At 58.3% G+C, this 20,660-nt stretch overlaps 1 protein-coding gene across 4 annotated transcripts in view; it reads right to left on the bottom strand.

Annotated features, from left to right (window-relative positions):
• EPHB3 (EPH receptor B3) overlaps nucleotides 1-20,660 on the bottom strand; it is a 63,110-nt gene that overhangs the window by 20,266 nt on the left and 22,184 nt on the right. Inside the window, exon 1 of one of the 4 annotated variants that reach the window (XM_064665991.1) lies at nucleotides 9,055-9,230. The exons of 2 other annotated variants lie outside the window; for them this stretch is intronic. In XM_064665991.1, the coding sequence (XP_064522061.1) occupies nucleotides 9,055-9,151 (97 nt within the window). In that variant the 5' untranslated portion in view covers nucleotides 9,152-9,230. Of the gene's footprint in view, nucleotides 1-9,054; nucleotides 9,231-20,660 lie in introns of those variants that run through there. One more of the 4 variants, XM_064665992.1, reaches the window with a different exon arrangement.

Below are 20,660 nucleotides of genomic sequence, written 5' to 3'. Positions count from 1 at the left end.
ACGTGTCCATGCTCTCTGGGAGTTATGCACACCATGGCACCATGGCTGCAGGAGCTCAGTGTGGGATGACTGGCCACATGGGCTACTTGCCCCATGCTGAGCTCCTGCAGACACCATCGATGGCTGGACCATTTGCCCCAGGACATGCCCCACCATGGTGGCTGCTCATAGTGGTGCTGGATGCCTCTCCGCCTTACTGCCATGCTTTTCTCCTCTGTAAGAAAAAGCAGCTTGTTTAGGGATGTACTTTAAATCTTGGTGACTGCCTGCTAGTCAAAAAGCCACCGAAAGGGGCATCTCCCGGTATATTTTAATTTCCTTCTTGGTTTTGAAGATAATTACGGCAGGAGCGAGTGGCCTCACATGCTCCCCATTCAAGCACCTATCGGTACAATTAATCCCGGCACTGTTCTGAGCAGCGGCACAAAGGGCCTTTGGTGTAAGGTCCTTTATCTGGGAACAAAGAGCTGCCTGTGGGAGAGAACCTGAGGTTGCACTTTTCCCGCTGACGAGCGTTTCCCGTACACAAAAGCTGAGCCACACCGAGCGCCCTGAGAGCACGTCAGGTCTGGGAGACCCCGCAACACGTTTTCTTGAAGCATGCAGCTCACCCGGATCCCTCCTCCTCCAGGAGGGTTCTTCCCTCTCTGACCCCAGCTAAACCCTGTATCCATCCTCCTGGGCAGGGGATGTCCCTGTTCCAGGGCTAGGGGACTTCATGTGCTGCCTGCATTGAGGAAGCTCTCCTGTCCAGCTCGGCCCACCATGCTCCGTGGATGGAGCACACCACAGACAGCAGCTTTGGAGCCTTCGTGTGCACAGGAGGTGGCGTGCTGGGAGGTTTTGGCACTTGGCAGCCCCTTGTGCTGGAGCTGCACTGCAGGGAGGGGAGGCTCTTGCTGAGGCAGCTGAGAGCCAGGAGAGCAGGGAGGGAAACTGAAGCCAGGGAGGGAGGCAGCAGGCAGGACATCAGTGGACTTGGCAGCACCCGGGGTGGGCAGAGGGTACCCATGGCGGAGGTGCCAGGCGTGGGGTTTGAGAGCGTGGGGAAGGTTCCGGCAGGCGCTGTCTGTCAGCTCCCTCTGCAGGGACGGGGCTGGCAGCACTGCCAGCATGCTGCACAGCCCACATGTCCTCGTCCTCCCCTCTCTCCTGAGGACCCTCTGCATGCCTGCCCACCTGAGCATCCAGAGCAAGGCCAGGGGGCTGTGCTAGTCCCACCCTTGCCCTCCTTGGCTGTCAGGCCAGGCAGGCCAGGCGGTGTGGTTCAGCCCAAGGGAAGGGCTGGAGCACTCCCTATCACCGCCCACGCTGGGAACCTGTCCTTATGCCGAGTAGGGCGCCTGCTGCTCCCCAGTGCCGAGGGGGAAGACGCAAGGCTGCCGTGGGAGCTGGCCTCCCACCTCCTTCCTCTCCAGGGGGATACGGGAGCTCTGACCACCCAGTCCCACCAATGTGCACTTGCCCCAGGTCCAGGGCAAGCCAGTGAATTGTCAGTGAACTGGGAACAAAGGGAAGAGAGGAGGGGAAAAAAGAGAAAAAAAAAAAAAAGGGCCTGTATCACAGCTGTGGCCCTTCATGCCAAGGGCGTTTGGCCCATCATCAAAGGGGATCGGATTTGCTGAGGCAAATGATGACACATCCACTTCAAGCGGGGCAGGTTCTGCCTGCTGCTGGAGGCGAGCCACCAGAGTGAAGAAGTACTGTGGGCACTTAATAATAGACTCATTATTTCTGCATTATGGCAGGGCCCAGAGGCCCCAACTGAGATTAAGGCCCCTCTGCACACACACCGCGCATGCACGTGCAAAGACAGAGGCAGTCCCTGTCTGGAGAGCCCAGCCAAGGGTGGGCAGCACTGCCAGTCCCGGCACCATTCACCATTGCTGGTTCCAGCCCTGCCAATACCATGGTAAGTTCACAGCAGGGCCCAAGACTGCCATTCCAAGGATGCTCCAAGGATGCATCCTCTATTTCCCAATTCCACACCTGCACTGGGGTATTAACTTTATGCCAGGAGACAGTCCCATGGCTCTGAGCCATTGGCCTTCTGCATCTTCCTCACAGTCCCCCCATCTGACCCCAACGCCCTTCACCTTCTGCACGGGCCAGATCCAGCTTTCAGGTGAGCGGGAGCTGCCTGGCACATGGGATGGAGAGGGACAGGAGCGCTCCCTCCATCCAGCCCTGCCTTGTCATCGACCCACTGGCCGCTAACCGGCTGAAGAGGGTTTTCCGGTCGTGTGCTCCTCACCAGAAGCTGTTTCCTGATGGCCATGAGACAGACTGAAGCATGTGAGGGAGGACAGGTGCCAGTTCTGCAAAAGGCAGATCAAGTGGCAGTGCCTGGGATGCGGGAAGGGATGGGTGCTCATTTCCTCTTGGTCATGCACCGGATGGAGGCAGGGAGGGCAGATTTCTGCCATTTCACGAGCAGGGTCATGCCTGCTCCAGCACCCACCAGCATCCCACTGTGTGCACCCCCCCCCCCCCCAAAGCGCTGCATTCAGAGCCTGGGACTTTTGCAGGACAGCAAGCTCCCGCCCTCCAGTTGCACGCCAAAGACACGTGCAGCCTGCTGCCCAAACCCTGCCAGGTCCCGCTGCCAGGTCCCAGTCCTGCAAAAAGGCTGTACTGACGCTGGGAGAGGACGGGAGCCAGCTGCTTGAGTCCAGCCCTGCACTGCAATTACTGTTCTATTAATACCACGGGAATTTCGGATGTCAGAGCCCAGTGTGCTACACCAGGGTCAGCTTGGCCAAGGAAGAGCTGCCATCCCTGCCCATGTGGTGGATGCACCCTGGTACTCGCTGCTTCGGCTTGCCCAGGAGGAAAAGATGCTTTTCCTGTGGCAGGCTGTGGGCAAGGGGAATGGACAGACCCCACAGACAGCCTCTCATTCCTGCTGCCTGACAGCCTGCTGCCAGACACACTGCTGGCCTCAAAATGATTGCTGCTCACTTGGGACAGGAATGTCCCTGCTTGGCCCCAGGGAAGGGGCTGCTCACTGCAGCTCCCCACCATGGGGACAACGTGACCAGCCATGCCAGGCAGGCAGGACCTCTACAGCCAGCAGGCAGGACAGATTTATAGGTCACCGTCCCCAGCAGGAATGGCCATGCCTCTGTCCTCCACTGCCACAGAAATAACTCATCCGATCAGGACATGCCAGACCTGTTCAAGCTGAGAATACCATTGACTAGGACATAGGCAGGAAATGGGCCTGCAAAGCCACCCTTGTTTCCAGGACATGCTATGATAGGGACGTTCCTGCCACCTCTCTCTGTGACCCCACTGCCCTGTGGCCGTGGTTTCACAGGGCAGGCATCCCCACAGGGCCATCAAGGTGAGCTGGGCTGGTGCGGGTGGATGTAGAGTCCCAAAGTCCCTGGGGGAAGGAAGAAAAGGCAGTCGGTGCTGCAGACCTGTCTCCGCAGGGCAACTGTTTGCGGCAGGCTGAGATCCAAAAGGCCCCTCTCCCCCTCCAGCTCCATTTTTTCCAGGTTGTACTTTTGGAAAGTGCACAGAGAAAGAGTAATGATATTTAAAAGAAAAAAAGCTCCACCTCTTCCCCAAAAAAGGTTACTCAGTGCACATCCAAAGGCTCGCCCCACAGACGGGTGGCTTGGCTGCCAAGCTCCATCCCATCCCGGCAGCGCAGAGCGGGAGTTTCTGCCAAGATCTCCCTCCTCTCTACTGCCTGGGGCAGTTACCCAAATCTCTGCACTGCTCTTTGCTCGCTTCCTCAGCTCTCTGAGAGCACCAAGCCCATCTGGAACTGCTTAAACCCAAATATTGCCCCCCCCCTTCCCCACCTCCCCCACCCCCAAAGTCAGATTCTTCCAGAGTTAAAACAAGCACAGAGTCAGGAGGGGGTGCCGGGCCGGGCTGACTCGCTCCTTCATTTCAGTTTAATTTCTGGGGAACTAGAATAAATCTGTTCCTGGCGATCGTTCAAGCCCTGCACATTTTTCTCATTAATAAAAAAAGGCCTTGGATAGCACGCCGCGTGTGCATGCCCCCCCTCCCAGCGGGGTCCCCCCTGCGCCCCAGCCCTCGCTGGGCAGGCGCTGAGCACCCGAGAGACAAGGAGGACTGGGTGAGGGAACATGGGGACAACAGTGTCCCTTCCCCAGGACAGGGATGGGTTTTGGCAGCCCTGTGCGATGGCCACACCTCACAGAGGAACAGGGAGGCTCAAATCCCCTTGCAGCTGCCGCTGGGGAGAAGAGTCCTGGGGGAGGGCTCCCCTGAGAGGGGACATCCCTGCTGCCCACCCCTTCGGCATTGCAGCCCCTGCAGGGCCCCCGGGGCATTCCTGGGGAGGGGGGCTGGGAAACAGGTGTTTGTCAACAGTTCCTGCCACATGCATGAGAAACACCAGGCCCTGCAGTGCAGCAGGGCTTAGCGATGGGCAAAAATAAAATTAAGAGACCCCTACAGCAAAATCCCCTCCGCCCCAGCCCGGGACCCACAGCCAGCACACGCTGGCATGCGCATGGAGAGCGGCCGTGGGGCCGGCGCTCGGCCCTGCCGCCGTCCTCCAGCTTCTTCCCAAGATGGCTCCCGTTCCTCTTCAGCGGGGCGGCCATGCGAAGCCAGCACTGGGCTCGCTCCCTCCTGCCTCAGGGAGCACGGGCTGGAGGGCTGGGCTGCACTGAGGGAAAAGAGGGCACCAGGGGAGGGATGCAACCCCTCTGGGAAAGGTGGCACTGTGGGAAGAGCTGCAATTGCAGCAATGGGGATGTCGCCCCACTCCCAAGCTCAGCACCGGAACTCCTTCGTGGCTGTGCCGAGGGTGGGTGATATCAGTGCCCGAGCATGGGAGGAGGAGGCTTCACCAACAGTGCCAAGCCTGTCCCTCTGCAGGCAGGACACCCACCTGCCCGCCCTACAAAATGGCTCCTACATGGAGTTCAGCTCTGCAAGGGAATGGCCCATGCCCTGCTGCCAGCACCGCCCAGCCTGAGCACAGGGCTGGGTTTGGAGCAACAACAACAACAAAAATGCAACAAAAAAACCAAAACACGCATTTGAATGGGACAGTCCCAGTCGGGTGGGAGTGTCACTGCAACAGGCTGCCTGGCCTTCAAGGTGGCCCATCCCCTGGGGTGCGGGGTTGTACCTGGCTCTTCGAGGAGGGGCATCCCCATCCCCACCATCCCCCAAACACTTCATGGAAATACACTGGACCTAGAAACAACGCCAACTCATTATGGCTTAAACCACAGAGAAGTTTGTGGCTGCTCCACCATGGCCCTTGGGTATAGTCCCCCTTTCCCAGGGTTCTCCTTGAGGGGGGAGGCTGACACCCACCCTGCGGTCTGCACCAGCTGGGAACGGGGATCCCGACCCCGGGGCCGCCCCAGCACCCTTCCCCCAGCACAGCTCCCAGGCGGAGACGCTTAATCCTGACAAACCAGTTTGACTCAGCACAACAGGAACAGCTACAATTTTAAAAACATGCAAGTCTGTGATTCAGATTGCTGGGGCTGTTTTAATTAAACGCCAAGCTCCCCTGCTCCAGCGGCAGCAGCAAACGGCTCACGGAAAGAAAATGCAACCAACTGGTTTCCCCAAATATCTCTTGCAGTAAGTCATCGCAACAAAACAAGGAGTTTCGGTTCATTCCTTAAAAACCAGAGGCCGCTATTCCCAATCGCAAGGGCCAGGCAGAAATGGTCCCACAGCCGCAGCCTTGCTGTACATTAAGGGAGAAATGTGGGGCCGCAAACGGACCCCAGTGCTGCAAGTTTTCCCTCTCCTCAGCTCTCCGCATGCTCCGCCTGACACAAAGGAAAGCCCTTCTCCTCCCCTCCTCGGGAACACGGACAGGCAGGCTTCCTTGAGTGCAGTTTTTAGTGAGGAATGGGAGATTTAATGAATCCAGCGAGTGTTGCGGAGCCCCACGACCCGCTTTCCCTCGCAGCCCTACCCCAAGCATCAATAAAACAGCAGGGCCAACTTGCCCCATCGCCCCGCCGAGAAATATGCCATTTCTGTGAAAAGTAATTAAACGGAAAGCAAATCTCCCTGCCAAGAAAATACCTGGCAGTTCCAGCACAGGGGTCAATTAAGTAGGGGTTTGCTGGTGCTGGGAGGAGCGTGGTCAGACTGTGTAACACCCGGCTGGGGTCTGGGAGCTGCCACTGGGCAGAACTCAGATGAGGAAAATCCTGCCTAGAAATCCTCCTGCACTGGGGGCTTCAGCTATTTCACTGGAGCCTGAGTAGGCTTGGGACTACGTGCAGCAACACAGTGCTTCTGCACAGGGGTTCGTGGGGAAGCACGTGGGAAACCCCAAGTTTAAATGGAGTCCTGGATCCAGAGAGGCTGTTCAGGGCAGAAGCTGCCTGGCAGAGCAGCTCCTTAGGAGAGCAGGTCCCTGTCCCAGCCCACCTGCACCCCCAGGGCAACAGGCAGATCCAGCCTGTGGCTGTCCATACTCCCTTGGGCCAGGGTATTTTGAAGCCTGGGGTTTTACCCTCGGATGGTCAGCAAGGGCCTGGAACGCAGCACGTTCCCCATGCTGTTCCACCACGTCCGCTCCCCACAGGGCCTCTGCTCCCACAGCCCTGCTCGAACAAACTCCTCAGCTCAAACCCCTGCACTGGAGAAAGGATCTGCTGTTGCCCCTGGATAGAACATTCCTTCTGCAGCCGGCCTGGGGACTGCTGAACCGGAGAAGAAAAACACATTGTGACTTCAAACAGACCCAGCGCACTTACAGGATCTGGAGAGAAACCATTTTCTCCTCGGCAGCACAAAGCCCTCACTGAGCTGCTGCCGAATGTGGCTTTTCCCCTCCACCCCCGTGGGGCCTTGTAAAGAAACCCAACTCCCTGCCATCCCCCCGGGAATGAGGAGCGCCATCCAGCCCCAAACCCCCTGCCCTTCCAGCCCAGCACCAGCCGCAAGACCAGCCTGTTGCCCCTTGGAGGGGATGGTAAAGTGGCCGGGTCTGGGGACCGCTCGCTGCTGTTCTCTGCAGGACGTGTGTGCAGATTTACGGCCACGCCAGATTTATGATCAGCACTAAAATATCCGAAGAAACGTGCACGCGAGATTTACAGTAACCGCTGGAACGCGCCGGTCCCCATCAGGAAGCAGCGTTGAGCGCGGACAGAAATGCCCAACGCAGCAGAAGCGCGGGAGCTCGCTGACCGTGATGTGAGCAGCGGCTTCCCAAAGCTGGGCAAGGCAGAAGCCTCTCCGGGCCAGCTGAAACTTTCCCTCCAGCTCGACCAAGAGCAAAGGAGAAAAAAAAAATAAAAAATAAAAAAAAGAGAATCCCAGGGGAATGGGGGCCAGCCCCAAAAATGCTGGGTGGCTGCCAGCCAGCCCTGAAGCAGTCTCACTGGGTTGGCACACAGCTGGGCCCTGACCTCTTGGATGGCGTGTTCGGCCCCTGACCCCTCCACACGTTCGTGAAGCTGAAAAAAAATTAGCGACTCCTCAGGAGGGGCTGTTTATTTTCTCTCCATCGGACTCTTCCCATTGCTCCATGCCCGGTCAGTGCTGGGGCTCCCTGCCTCCCCCGGGACACGCGAGACAGTGCCCAGGTGATGCTTGCTGGTGTTGCCAGCTCCCATGTCGGCTATCCTTCCCCAATTCCCAAACCGCTGATGGGAAGCAGGTTGCACAGCACTGCCTGCAAGCCTGGGGCCCCACCGGGCTCTCCGCCTGCAACTTCATCCTCCGACACCTCTCCAGCAGGCAGGGATCCCCGGGTGGGTGCTCGAGAGCCTCCATACCGGGAGGGCTGGGTACCAGTGGCTTCCCCTTCTGCTGCGGGCTCCCGCTTAGCCAGGAGCTCATGGACCCGGCAGGGCCCACCAGCTCTGATTCCTACGGCGTACAAAGGAGAAGGGTTTTTAATTTTTTTTCCCCTTTTAAAGAGAAAAAAAACAAATCGAAGGGAGGGAGGATGAAAAGGAACTCGGGCAACAAGCACTCCCGAAACTTTCTACAAAGCCCAAAGCCGGAGGAAAGATGTCCCCCCATCCACCTCAGGGGAGATGGGGCTCCTGCCCACGGCCACCCCCGGGGCTGCGGCCTGAACCCCGCAAAGCGGGACGACGGCAGCGCGAGCCCGAGCACGATACCGCCTCCGAGCAGCCCCCGCCGCCCTCCGCCCGGGCGGAGGCACCCACAGCTCCGCTCCAACTGGGGCTTCTCCCTTCTCTCCCTCCCTCCCTCCCTCCCTCCCTCCTTCCCTTCGGCAGTGGGTTCGGTTACCGGACACCGGAGCGCCGCCGCTCCTGGCACTCCTGGCCAGAGCCCTGCATACTTTGTGCCGAGACAAAAACCCGTCCGGGCCCCCTTCTCTTCCTCCCCTCCGGCGCGACCCGCCTCGCCCGTCTGGGGATCCCCAGTCCCTCAGTGGGGCCAAAAGCCGCTTTCCTCGCTCAAACCTAGGGGTGCTTTGACACCCCACGCACCGGGGTTCATCCTTCGAGGGGGGAGGATTAGTCCCCGTTCTATTTCCAACTCCACCGGAGCTCAGGGGTGGGCAAGCCGCGCAGCGCAGACCCGCTCGGGGGTGGATGTGGCACGCGTGGCCACTCGCCCCGGCGGTCCCACGCTGGAGCCGCGGGGGTTAAAGCGGCGGGCGCGGCGAGCCCTGCCGGGGAAGGGATGGAGCCGGACACGGCACACGGACACTCCTTCCGCGGCCCCACCAGTTCTGGCACGCCGCGAGCTTCCACTGAAAGAAATATTAATTTTCCAGCCCTCTCGGTCGTGGCGAAAAGCCTCGAAACGTGAACCGAGTATCCAACGAGGCGCCGCTCCCTGCCAGCAGCCGCCGTCCGCGGAGCAGCGCCGGGCTCGGTTCCACGGGGCGTTGACTCTGAAACCCACCGAGGGCGGCGGAGCGCGGGGAGCGGGGCTGCGGCGGCGAGATCCCCGCGGGGACAACCGGCCGTTCGCGGCGCCACGACGAGCTGAGCCACGACGAGTCGGCGGGCCGGGGACACCCCGGAGGGTGCGTGCGCCCGTGCGCACTCGCCCGGGCCCCGGCACGGCGGGCGGGGATGCCCGCCCGGTACTCACCCTCCAGAGCGCGGCGGCCTCCGGGGAGCAGCAGGAGCAGCAGGAGGGGGAGCAGCGGCGGCGGCGGCGGGGGGGCCCCCGGGCGGGCCGCGGCCATGGCGGGGGCGGTGCGGGCGGCCCCGCCGGGCAGTCCCGAGCTCGGCGCCACGCGCGGCTCCTCTCGCCGCCGCGCCACGATCGCGCTCTGGCGCCGCCGCCGCCGCCGCCGCCGCTGAGCCGTGAGGGGCGGGGCCCGCCCGCCAATCACCCCGCCCCTGGCAACCCGGCGCCCCTGGCGACGGCGAGCGCGGAGCCGATTGGGCGGTGCCGGGCTGGGGGGCGGGGCCTCTGCGGAAAGATGAATTGGAGGGGGCGGGCCCTGCCCGGCGCGGCCCCGCTGGCCCCGCCCCCGGCGCGCGAGGCGCAGGGCGGGGAGCGCGCCCCACCCAGCGGCCGCCCGCGGAACTGGGCTCTTAAAGGGCCCGCGCCCCCGGCCCGCCCCGCACACCCCCGGCCTGCCCCGCACACCCCCAGCCCGCCGTGAGCCTGGTACTGTGTGTTGACGGGCCCCTCTGTGCCACACTACCGGCAGTCTGATTTACCTGTGCCACCCATTGCCATCCCATCCTCTACAGTCCCATGCCATCCTCTCATGCATCCCACCCTGGGCCATCCCATCTCAACCCATTGCCCCCTAACCCATCCCATACATCCCATCCTACCTCACCCATCCCATCCCATCCCATCCCATCCCATCCCATCCCATCCCATCCCATCCCATCCCATCCCTCCTAACCCCATTCCATCCCCACCACATCATGATTCCCACCACAGGGACTCAGATGAGTGCTGGGATCCTGGCCAGGGTGATACCATACACACATCCCCAGGATCCCTTCCCCTACCCCCAGAGTGCCTTCACCATCACATTTCTTATGGGAGAAGGTGCTGACTACTGTGCATGCAGCCACAGCTTCCAAGCCTGTGAGTGCTTCAGTCTTCTTCCCCTTCTGTCCCGACATTGCCATGGAAAGGTTTTGGAGCCCTGTGTTGGACAGACTGCTCCCTTGGGGTGGTGTACACACACATTCTGTCCCTGTGGTTGGAGCCACATCATTCAGGACAGACACATACCTGCCGTGCCAGGTGCGGGACACAGGCTGTGACCTGTCCTGGCCCTCTGTGCTGCGTCTCCTCCTTGGATACCTCGGGAGGCTGTGCTTGGGCTTAGCAAAATCCCCCAGGTCCCTGATGTTGGGGCATGTTGATGCTCCTGGTCCCCAGGGGTGGCTGGAACTCCAGCAGGTCCAGGGGCAGTGGGGTGCATGACTGGTTGCATCACCCCAGGCAGCCTTGTCCCCCTGGCACAGCCATCTGGGCTGCCCCCTCCGCAGCCACCTGCCATCTGCCAGCAGCACCTTCCACACTGCTCCTGCCCCAGAAATCTGGCCCAGAAATTCCGTAGCTGTGCAGACCCAGTCTCAGCCCCGCACAAGCACAGTGGGGTGTCCACAGCCCAACGCTCCTGGCTACACTACCTGCAGCTGCTGGCAGGAGCTGGAATTCGGGAGGTTATCAGACCTGGCTGTTGTTGACCTCTCCTCTATGCAAACAGATGCAGAGCATGTCCATATAACCTCTGCCTTCTGCTGCACAAACCAACGCTGTGGATGGGCATTTTCCTTCCTTGTCCTGGAAGGATTCCTATTTCCAAGCCCTGGCCACAGAGATTGGCACAGGCCTGAGCTCTGCCTGGGCTACTGAAAATTTGGAGATGACCAATTCCTACTGCAGGAATTCTGGCATCCTCTGGGAGCTGCAGGGAGTCTCGGCAGAATGCTGTGCCCTGAGGAGTGCCACAGTGCCCCAGCACCACTAGGCACAGTTTCCAAAGGGAAAAGCCATGCCTGAGAGACGTAGTGTGCTAATTTAAGACAGGACATATGACATATGACTGTGATAAATATCTGAGAGGGACAGGAGATGCAGCAAGTGGGGCATTGCACTCTCCAGGTGAAAGGAAGCGGTTGAGGAGCAAAGCAGAGGTAAGGGGATTGCACTGGTGGAAAACACCAAAGTTTCAGCCAACAAGCAGAAGCTGTTGGTTTGGACACACTGTCACTCAAGGAGATGAGCAGTGGAGAAGCGAGTGACAAAGCCAGCACCACTAACACGTGCACTGGGGTACGATGCTGCCCTCAGTGGGGAAGGAGAGGGCTGGGGGCTGATGGAGATGTCGAGACTCTTAACCAAGGGCCAGACTCAGGGTGGGAAGATTTGCTGTCTCCTTATGAAATCACTCCTGGGAAATCCTCACTGCTGGAGACACCATACCAATTCCGGCAGCCAGAGCCTGCTGGCTTAGCGAGATGCAGAAACCTCGTTTATTCTGCAATTCCAGAGGTCTGAGTTACCCAAGCACAAAATTTCTGAACGGAGCACATGGGGAAATTGCTTATTCACACTTGAATAACTCAAAAATGGTTGAACCAATTTTACTTAAACTTTCTCCAAGAATTCCCCTTGGAGCCAAGCCATGCCTGGCAAATTTCAGCCCGAAAGGAATTTATTTCAGAATAGGATGAGAAACTGGAGCAGGCAGCGGGGGGGCGCGGGCTGGGGGAGGATGCTCCATACAATCGAGTCTCTCCCCACGTGCTGTAATTAATGAGCCCCTGCTCTCTCCCACTGGGCTGGTGCTGCCAGCCGACCCCTCCCCGGGGCCTCAGGCTCCCCTGGTGCTGGCGGGTGCAATGCCGTGGTCTTGACTGGAGCCTGAGGATTTTAGGGCAGGTCGATGGCCAGGGAGCCCCGGTTGCTGCCTGTGTGTTGCAGCTGGTGGGCAGCGTGGGGAGCAGCACTGGCAGGGCTCTGACGCCTGCACAATAGGAAATAACTGTGGTAACTGCGTGGTATTTTCTGGCAGGGGCTGGCTCTGTAATGTTAATCCGCCTGCTTGGGCAAGGACTCAGTACTGAGTATGGTGCTGCTGTGGCCCTCAGGGGACCGGGTGATGGCGTGGCTGGGGGACACACATGTTTGTATAGACACGGACATCTCCCGGCCACAAAATGTCCCTGCACAGACACTCAGCCTCAGTCCCCTCCAATGGCACCTCCCTGGAACTTTGGGGTGATGGATGGAGCTGAATAGGGCTGTAAAGAGGACCCCGTTGGCACGACATGGGCAGGGATGGGCTGAGAGCTGAAACACAGCACTGTGGGGTAGGCAGGGGAGCATGTCTGCAGCATTGACCTGAGTTAGGGATGTTTTGCCTTAGAACAGCCTACAGCCTGCATGGCAAAGCTGTGGAGCCCACAGTGTCCCTGGGAGGCATTCCTGTGCAGACAGGGAGCAGCAGAGATGAAAGAAAAACCTCAAAAAGCAGCAACGGCCATGGAAGTTCAGAGGACAAACCTCCCAGCCAAGCCCTCTCTCTGTAAGAAATTTCCTACCTAGAGACCCAATCCTGCTGAAGCAAGCCTGACTTTCACTCCCCATTTCCAAATGCAGTCCTTATGTGCTCCAGTGATGGGTCCACATCGCACAGGCACGTGCACAGTGTGTGTCAGACCATGGCCCCGCACACGGGTGCACCCACACACCCTGCCTGCTGCGCCCAGCCACCGCCCCTCACCTCCTTTGCATGCGGCAACCTCAGCTGCAATTTCATAAGGGAAGGTGATTAGGGAACAATTATTCCTATTTTCTCAGAAGATCTAAGGGGCATCAAATGAAACTACCCAGCAAGAATCTAAAAACAAACAGACGGGAGTACATTCCTCACCAGGCAGCCAGTCCCAGGAGCGCATCGCCACAAGGTAGGTACGGGGACGCGTTTGAAGGGTGGAATGGGGGAAAAAACCCTGCAAGACGCCTCTGTTGTCTGCTCACCTGGAGGACAACTGTGCTGGGGATATGGGAAGCTGGGTGGAGGGTACCACTGTAGTGGGGCCATTATGGCATCAAGTGACATCATCAAGTCCCCTGTCCAAAGGTCAGCACTCAGAAGGGCAACATCTGAGCAGGCACTTGGGGCAGCCATGTGGCTGCTGGGGGGTCCCCTATGCCCTCCCCAGTCCAAAGGGAGCCCCAGGGTGCCCTGTTCCCAGGGCTGGGAGTGCCGCCGGGTGCCAACTTGCCCAGCCGGTGTGTTTCCCGCCAGACCAGAGCGGGCTCCAGCCTGTCTCCTTCCCAGGCTCCCTGGGCTCTCGCCCCTCCGGGAGCTCCTCCCTGTGCTGCCAGGCGCTTGATGCTGCCAGCGGGTTGGGGTGGCTGGCAGCACCCATGCCAGCCCGGCTGGGCCCAAGCAAGGCAGCCACCTCCTGCTGCTCCTGGTCCCCACTTCAAAACCCTCTTCCGTCCCACCCACATCCACCACCCCTCACCTCTGGCAGCTTCAGGATGCAGTTTAACACTTCAGCACTTAAAATTTCAGGTGCTAATTGCTTAGTAATGAAAACTTTAATCACAGGGCAATTAAAACCTTAAGTAGCTGTGGGAGATCCATTCCACGTCAACAAAAAAAGAGTGCCGTCACTGCTTCAGCACCACCGTGGCACGGCAGGGCACTGCACGGCTGGGAGAGCCCATCCTGCCTCCTCCACTGCTCCCTGCTCTGGGGATCTGAGGAGCCCCCCTTCCCATGCCGAGCAGGAGGTGGCCGAGGAATGATCAGCTACTGCCGTAAAACTTAAAACCCAGCTAATTTCGGATTAAGTGCCATATGAAAGGGTTTTGTTATTTTAAATCTCCTACTTTCCAAATTCCCAGGATTAAAATTCTCTGCATTTATTTTAACCACATAACATTTGCAGACAAATCACTTCTCCCAGTGCAAAGTTTGAAGCAGGCTTAGCAGATCTAAAGCCTGGCCACAAGCTCCAGGGTGGAATTGCTGGAAGTGGCTGCCAGCAGCCGCCAGCCTTGTTTGCTGGCACGTGCTTGCAACAGAGCTCAGCCACCATTTCTGCAAGGGGAAAGGGCCTGCTAGGTGCTGGAGCCCTGTGAGGCAGCATGAGGAGGAAGGGTGGCTGTCATCTTGGGTTCTAGGCTGATTCCTGCACTGGGGATGTGCCCTTGGGAAAATCTGATGAGGCTTGTGTGTTTGGAGAGCCAGCCCTGTCCATCTGCCATGGGGTGCATGTTGCAACCATGCTGATGCTGTCCAGGTGACACTGTCCACTTCTGCATCACCCCTTTGTAATCAGATGCTGACAAATGTTGCACCAAAAATAAATAAAAATGCCTTTTCCCTCCTGCTCTGCAGCCCACTGTGGCCGAAAGGGAAAAGAGGCATCCAGCCTTGCATGCTTTTGGCTCTGCAGGAGGCAAAGGCTTCGGGGCTGGGGGACGATGTTTGGCCCCAGCTGCTGGGAGGTGTGGGAAACATGGGTGCCTGTGGGCAGCAAACTGCCCCCTGCTCTTTATCAAAAGCAGCATCAGTGTCTGGCAAATGTCACTCTCCCGCATGCTTCCCAGCTGGGAGGTCCATTTCCTCCTCCCATCGCCCCCTTCCCCTTGCAGCCTCCCAGCCCTGCGGCAGGATGGGGCACGGCAGGATGGGGACGCACTGAGGGGGGTGGCCAAGGGGCTGAGGGGGCCAAGGCAAGGATGTCAATTGGTGACACTGCAAGGGGGGTGTCCTCACCCAGCCTACTCCTCTCTCGGGAACTTTGCTGACCAGGCAATTAGCAGCCTGGCCCCATTACAGACATTTTAGGGGGCTGCAGCTGAAATGCCAGCGCAGAGACTCTTTGCATGCTTGGCCCTGAGCTGGGTCACTTTAGTCATGGGAAGCAGATAATCTCCAAACATGAAGATTTAGGAACTGAAACCTGCCTTGTGCCACAGCCTGACCCCACAAAGACATTCCTAACTGGGTGTTAGTGACCCCCAAGGGGGGTGACAAGGTATTTGGGGTTCATGCTCATATTCAGAGATGCTTGGCAGACCCTTCTGGCTGCAAAAATCTAAGAGGTCTCACCTGACCCTGCTTGTCCTGCAGAGATGGTTGCTCTCCTGGACTGAGCATGCAGGAACCAGCACCATGTCCTCTTGGAGTTGCCTCGGAGTGGCTGGAGGTGATGGTGGCAGCGAGCACAGTGGGGCTACAGCAGGGCTAAGCACAGAGCCTGGACCCCACCAGACTCCATCTGCCCACCCCCTCCAGGTGCTGTGGGCCAGGGGCAGCCCTCAGAGCAGGGTGTCTTTCCTGGACTCCGAGCCCAGGCTTTGGCATTCCCCAGCCTCAGGGGGGTACCCTGGTCCTGCTTCCCATCCCACCTGGAGCATCCCTTGCCCAAAGCCAGCTCCGGATGCTGCGCCTCTCATTGCCATGGCAACCCCCATCCTTGCCGGGTTGCCATGGCTCCCCGGCCCCCAGCCGCAGCAGCATCCTCAGCATTGAGAGGACCCAGTGATTTGGGTCCTCAGAGGCTGCCACCAGAGGAAATGCCATGTAGGGTCTGGGAATGTAGGGATGAGCCAGGGCTGGGAGGATGAGCAGCCAGGGCTGCTGATGGCTTGCTGGCATCTCCACATCATGCTGGGTTTGGGCTCTGGGAGCACATGGGACCTTGGGAGGCTGGTGGGGACAGGGTCTCCCAGGACCATCACTGATGGCACTGGGATGGCATCACTCCATGGGCTACCCTCACTCTTCGCAAACCTGCCTCCTTCCAGCCTAGGGTGTCTCTGCTTGGTGTAGCTGCCATGGGCCTGTAGGGTTGGGTTGGTGGGCAGACACACAGGTGCTAAAGCCCTTTGGTGTGGCTGTGTGCTGGCAACATCAACAGCGCCAAGTGTGTGTGTGACCACCCTGTTATCCCCTGCCCACTGTCCCCTTGAAACACCATTGAACCCATTGCAAACACCCCACCAGGCACTCGGGAGAAACCTCAGCACGGGGTTGCCATCGCGGCACTTGCTGTACCGGGGTTATGGCTGTGCTCAGCAGCAGCGCGAGCCCGGCGGGCTCCAGGCTTGGCGTGCTAAATAAACACAGCCACCGTGAGAAAAAGGCAGCCAGGAATAAATAGTCAAATAAAATAATAAGCTGAAGGAATAAACAAAGTGGGGATGTGCCTGGGCATGGCACAAGCCTTTGACGTAGCAATTCCAAGCCGGGCTCCAGCCCAGCCCCGGTGCCTGCAGGTGGTGGAGCCCAGCCTGCTGGCAGCACGCTGGCCAGACGCACCCCCACCCCAGTTTCCCCCCGGCTGCAGGGATCCCCTCTCCCCGTCACGCTGCATTCCTAGGGTGCCCGAGAATGAAAGTGCAAACACCCTGGGAGAGGTGCCAGGCAATTCCTGGCCTGCCCGGGATTTGCATCCGCTGCCCTGGCGCTTGGCTCGGGAGGGATAAGCCCAGGCTTAGCTATTGCTTCCCCTGGGGCCGGTTGCCAGTTCCTAACCAGTTTTGCTGTAGCCCTTTCCCACACTAACTGGGGTCAAGGGAGTTGTGTGGCCTCCATCCCACCTCTTCCCTCCAGCACTCAGGAGCTTTCATGGTTTAAACAATTTGCTGCAAAGCGAGGGTGGGAAAGGGGCAGCACTGAAGGCAGGGGTCTGTAGTTGGAGGGACTGGAGGGATGTGATACTGCAGAGAATCTGCCTGCAGGCTGCAAAGCTGGTGTGTAGACCCACGGCTGCACCCCCAGAGCCTGGATAAGATTTACGTGGTGGCAGAGTGGGGACCAACTGAGAACTTGCAAACTCAGTGCTTCCGGGGGGAAACCCACAACACGGGGCCCAGGTGGCAGTGGGGGAGAGGGCAGCTCAGAGGACTCTGAGTGTAACACACTGTCCCCATCACCACAAACCTCCTTTAAAACTCTCTGCAGGGCCCTGACACTTCACCTCCCTCCCTCTGCAGCTGGCATCCCGCGGTGCTCAGCCAGGGAACAAAGGAGTATGGTTTAAAGTAGCCAGTTATTTTAAGAGCCTGCACTGGCAGTGACAAGAGGAAAATAGAAAGAAAACCAGAATAAGCGACAAAAGAACATTCCCTGATACATACTTTCCCAGCAGTGCTTCCATGCATTCGGTGTAAAATCTATTGCAGGCAAAAAATTGAAATAAAAGGAAAATTGCCTCAAAGCCCATCCACAAAGCAGCACCTGGGTGTCCCGGTGGGGCAGGACATCGGTGCAACGTCACTGCCAGCAGCTGGGCACTCAGCCTACAGGATTTTGCATGTAAACTTCACATCTGCAGGTTTCCCTTGGCTTTCCAGCCTGAAAGGTTGAGTACAAAACAAATTGCTGGCATGCCATGCTTCGCTCTGCTGGCCAGGCAGATGGACCTGCCGGGGCCCCGGCACAGCCTGGCTCACCCTAGGAGGGAGCGACGGCAGAGCTGCAGCTTTGGCATGACCTGGACATCCTTTGTGTCCTATGGCACAATTCTGCTGAGATTTCCAAGTGAGCCTTGTTTGATCTTTGCCTCCACATGTCTGGAGGAGCAGCTTGACTTCTCCCTGGCTGTGGTGGGATGCTTTCTCATGCTGCTCAGCAGTGAGGCTCCGAGGATTCAGCATGTTGTAAAGAGGTCAGCAACATAAGATTTATCACCTCATGAGTGCTACATTCCTAAAAAGAGCCTGTCACGGCACAGCCCTCTCCACCGTTCACTGATTGGGATGCTGTACTGGCTATCCTGGCTTCCCCTGACTTGGGAAATGGCCCCCAAAGCCAGCAACAGTGTGGGCTTTTCCTGAAAGCATTAATGTGTGCCATTATACTGGGGAAAACCCAGTGAGAAGGTGTAGAGGAATGCAGGATGTGTTGTCCAGCAGCCTCTGGGTGCCAGGGCTGGTTCAGCAGGCCTGTGGTTTGGTGACCCTGGTGTGCCCCTGCCCACCACCTCTGTGTGAGCCTGGTGGGATGGGGAGGAGAAGAGTGGTGAGGGAGGACCTGCCCACTCCACACCAGCATGGAGGAGAAGGCAGGAAAAGCTGACGGGCAGAGAGGTGCACCTGGGACTGTGCTGAGCCCCAAAATGCCCCCAGGCTGAGAGCTGGTGGCCTCAGCACAGGAGGGGATCTTCTGTCCTTTGGCAAGTGGGCAGACCTGGACCTCTTGGCCACGGTGCAGATCAGGGGAGGTTGCTACAGTTCAGCCAGCCCAGAGATGAGGGCCATGTGTGGTGCTCAAATCAGATGCACCCCATCAGAAAGCAGCCACTGCTGTCCCAACCAGGTACGGCTTTGTCCCCTACAATGGCTACTCAGGATGCTGTGGCTCATCTCTGTAGTCCACATGGCAGCATGTTTTTTAAATTTTAACTGCTTACTAACCCCATGTTAAAACACCATGGAAAACATCCCCGACAAGCTGCTGGGATGCCAGCAGGAACATCCCTGCTCACTCCTTGCTGCAGGAACATCCCTGCTTACTCCTTGCTGAAGTCCCAAACTGCCCCTATACCATGCCTGGCAGCATCTTCACCTGCAGCAGGTATAGGAGCATGTGGGATAGACCAATGGGAAATGGAGACAGGGAGAGGACACTGACTTCAACCCTCCCTCTTGGCACCCACACAGACCCCCAGATGATGCCCATAAGGCTGGCAGGCTGTCGGGATGCTGAGCATAGCCTCTAGGACCTATTCACACTGTTTGGAGCAGGGACCCCCGAAGTGCCAGGCCCCCCTCAGCCAGGGGTTTGGCAGGTGCAGCCAGGGGTGCTCCACGTCCACCCAGGTTCTCGGCCTCCAGCAGAGCATTCGGGGGGAGGTCAAGCAGTTTCTTCATTCTCTCCCCCCTCCTTTTCCAAGATGAAGAATTTAATTTTAGTTTTTACAGCTCCTCCTAGGTGGATAAATCCCTTCCTGGCGAGTCCAAGCCCTGGAAAATCTTGTGAATCTAACGCTGGCCCTTCTGGCAGTCACTGCAGCAATTCCTGTTTCTCTCCAGCCGCACTCTGTAAAGTTTTATAGTTTCCTGGTTGTAGCTGCAAGGCCCCAGCCATGCCGAGGAGGGTGGTGGGAGGAGAGCCCAGCACTCAGGAACTCGAGGCCAGGGAGGTGAAGCAGGGAACCGCAGCCAGGTGAGATGTGCCAGGGAGTTGCCAGGTCCCTCCGCAGGCTCATCCGGGCAGAGATGTTTTGTGCAAGGGGTGGCACAGTCCTGCACATGGAGATGTGGTCCATCACGGCTCTCATCCAATCCCAGGGTGGATCTGGGCCAGCTCTGCCTGTGCACACTGGGATGGTGGCACAGAGATGCCATCCATCACCCGGTGTGGGGCACGTGCCTGGGGAGCAGGCAGAGCTGCCAATGGCACAGCCCTGCTGAGTCCAAGCGGGGCCCCACGGTGAAACCTTGTGCTCCTCCCTAATGAAAATCAGCTTTATATCTGCTTTATATCACCTCGACGCTGCTCCAGCCCCAGGGGGATGAAGAACCTGGAGAGCAAGCAGAGCTGCAGTACAGCCCATCACCTTGCCCATTCATCCCCATTGGCCATGTGCACGTCCTTGTACCTCCAGCTTCACAGTGGCGGCAGTGCTCCCCATGGTGATCCACTCCCCTGGGAGCCTTGGGCACTGCATAGAGAAGATGAACCATCACATCACCAAATCTATTGATTTTCTTTCTGATCCTTACCTGAATTTGGCAACTTCTGGTAGAAAATTTCATCCCCAGCAAGGTCAGGGGTGAGAGGATGTGGCTGTGGAAGGCAGAGAGAAGACCCTGCTAAATGCACCATCATGGCTAAAAATCCTGGCTGATGTTAGGTTTTACTAGGGAATCTGTGGAAGACTGAGTGCCAACACTGTAATGCCATCAGCTCTGTTAATACTTAAGCTCAGCCTTTGAACACCAAAGTCACCATGCTCAGCTCTGGCTGCTCTGTTGCCAAAAGGATACATTAAAAACAGCCCAGAGAGAGGCAGGAAGGTAATTTCTGGAGAAAAGGAAAGAGGATTAGCACAGAGAACAGAGGAATGAAAGGGTTGTGACAGTGGTACACAGCCTCCTGTGGTACCAGCCCGGTGCCCTCTCACTGAGTCCCATGGGGCTTCAAGGCATCAGAGGAGACAGAAAATTGTGGTTGGGGTGAGGAGGCTGGGTGGGAAACAGCATTTCCACTGCTGAACTCACACTGGGTCTTTCCCTCGTTCTCCCCAGTCACCCAGCAGCCAGGGAGAAGAGGGTGCCTGTGGATGTCGGGGCACCCAAGGGTGCTGGGGGCCATTGCAGCATGAGTGGGACCTGGGGGATGAGAATGCTCTTGAGTAAGTGCCACATGGGGAACTTGCTCCTCATCTTCCTCTTCATCCCAGTGGCCAGGCTGGGATGTCCCCATCCCCTCTGCTAGCGCCAAGTCGCTGGAGGACATCACGGGTCACAGAGCAGCACAGAGACCTGTCTAACCCTTCACACCCTTCCCAGAAACAACGGGCCGGGGGAGGCGGTGAGTGGGGTCATAAACTCTGCATTACCACTAATTAAGCACTTGGCTGTCACTGAGGCTTCCTAACACACCTCCTTCCCTGACACTTTTACTGTTTGGGGAAACGGTGTCTCGGGCCTTTGATGAACTTGCTATGAAGTTGAAAGGAGCTCTTGGCGCAGTGCCAAGGCCCATCACAATTGTCTCTCGGGCTGGAGATGGGAAATGA

This window comes from Pseudopipra pipra, chromosome 10 (genome assembly GCF_036250125.1).
Source record: "Pseudopipra pipra isolate bDixPip1 chromosome 10, bDixPip1.hap1, whole genome shotgun sequence".
NCBI lineage: Eukaryota > Metazoa > Chordata > Aves > Passeriformes > Pipridae > Pseudopipra > Pseudopipra pipra.
Note: the sequence above shows the minus strand (reverse complement) of the source record. Positions and strands in the feature narration are given on the sequence as shown.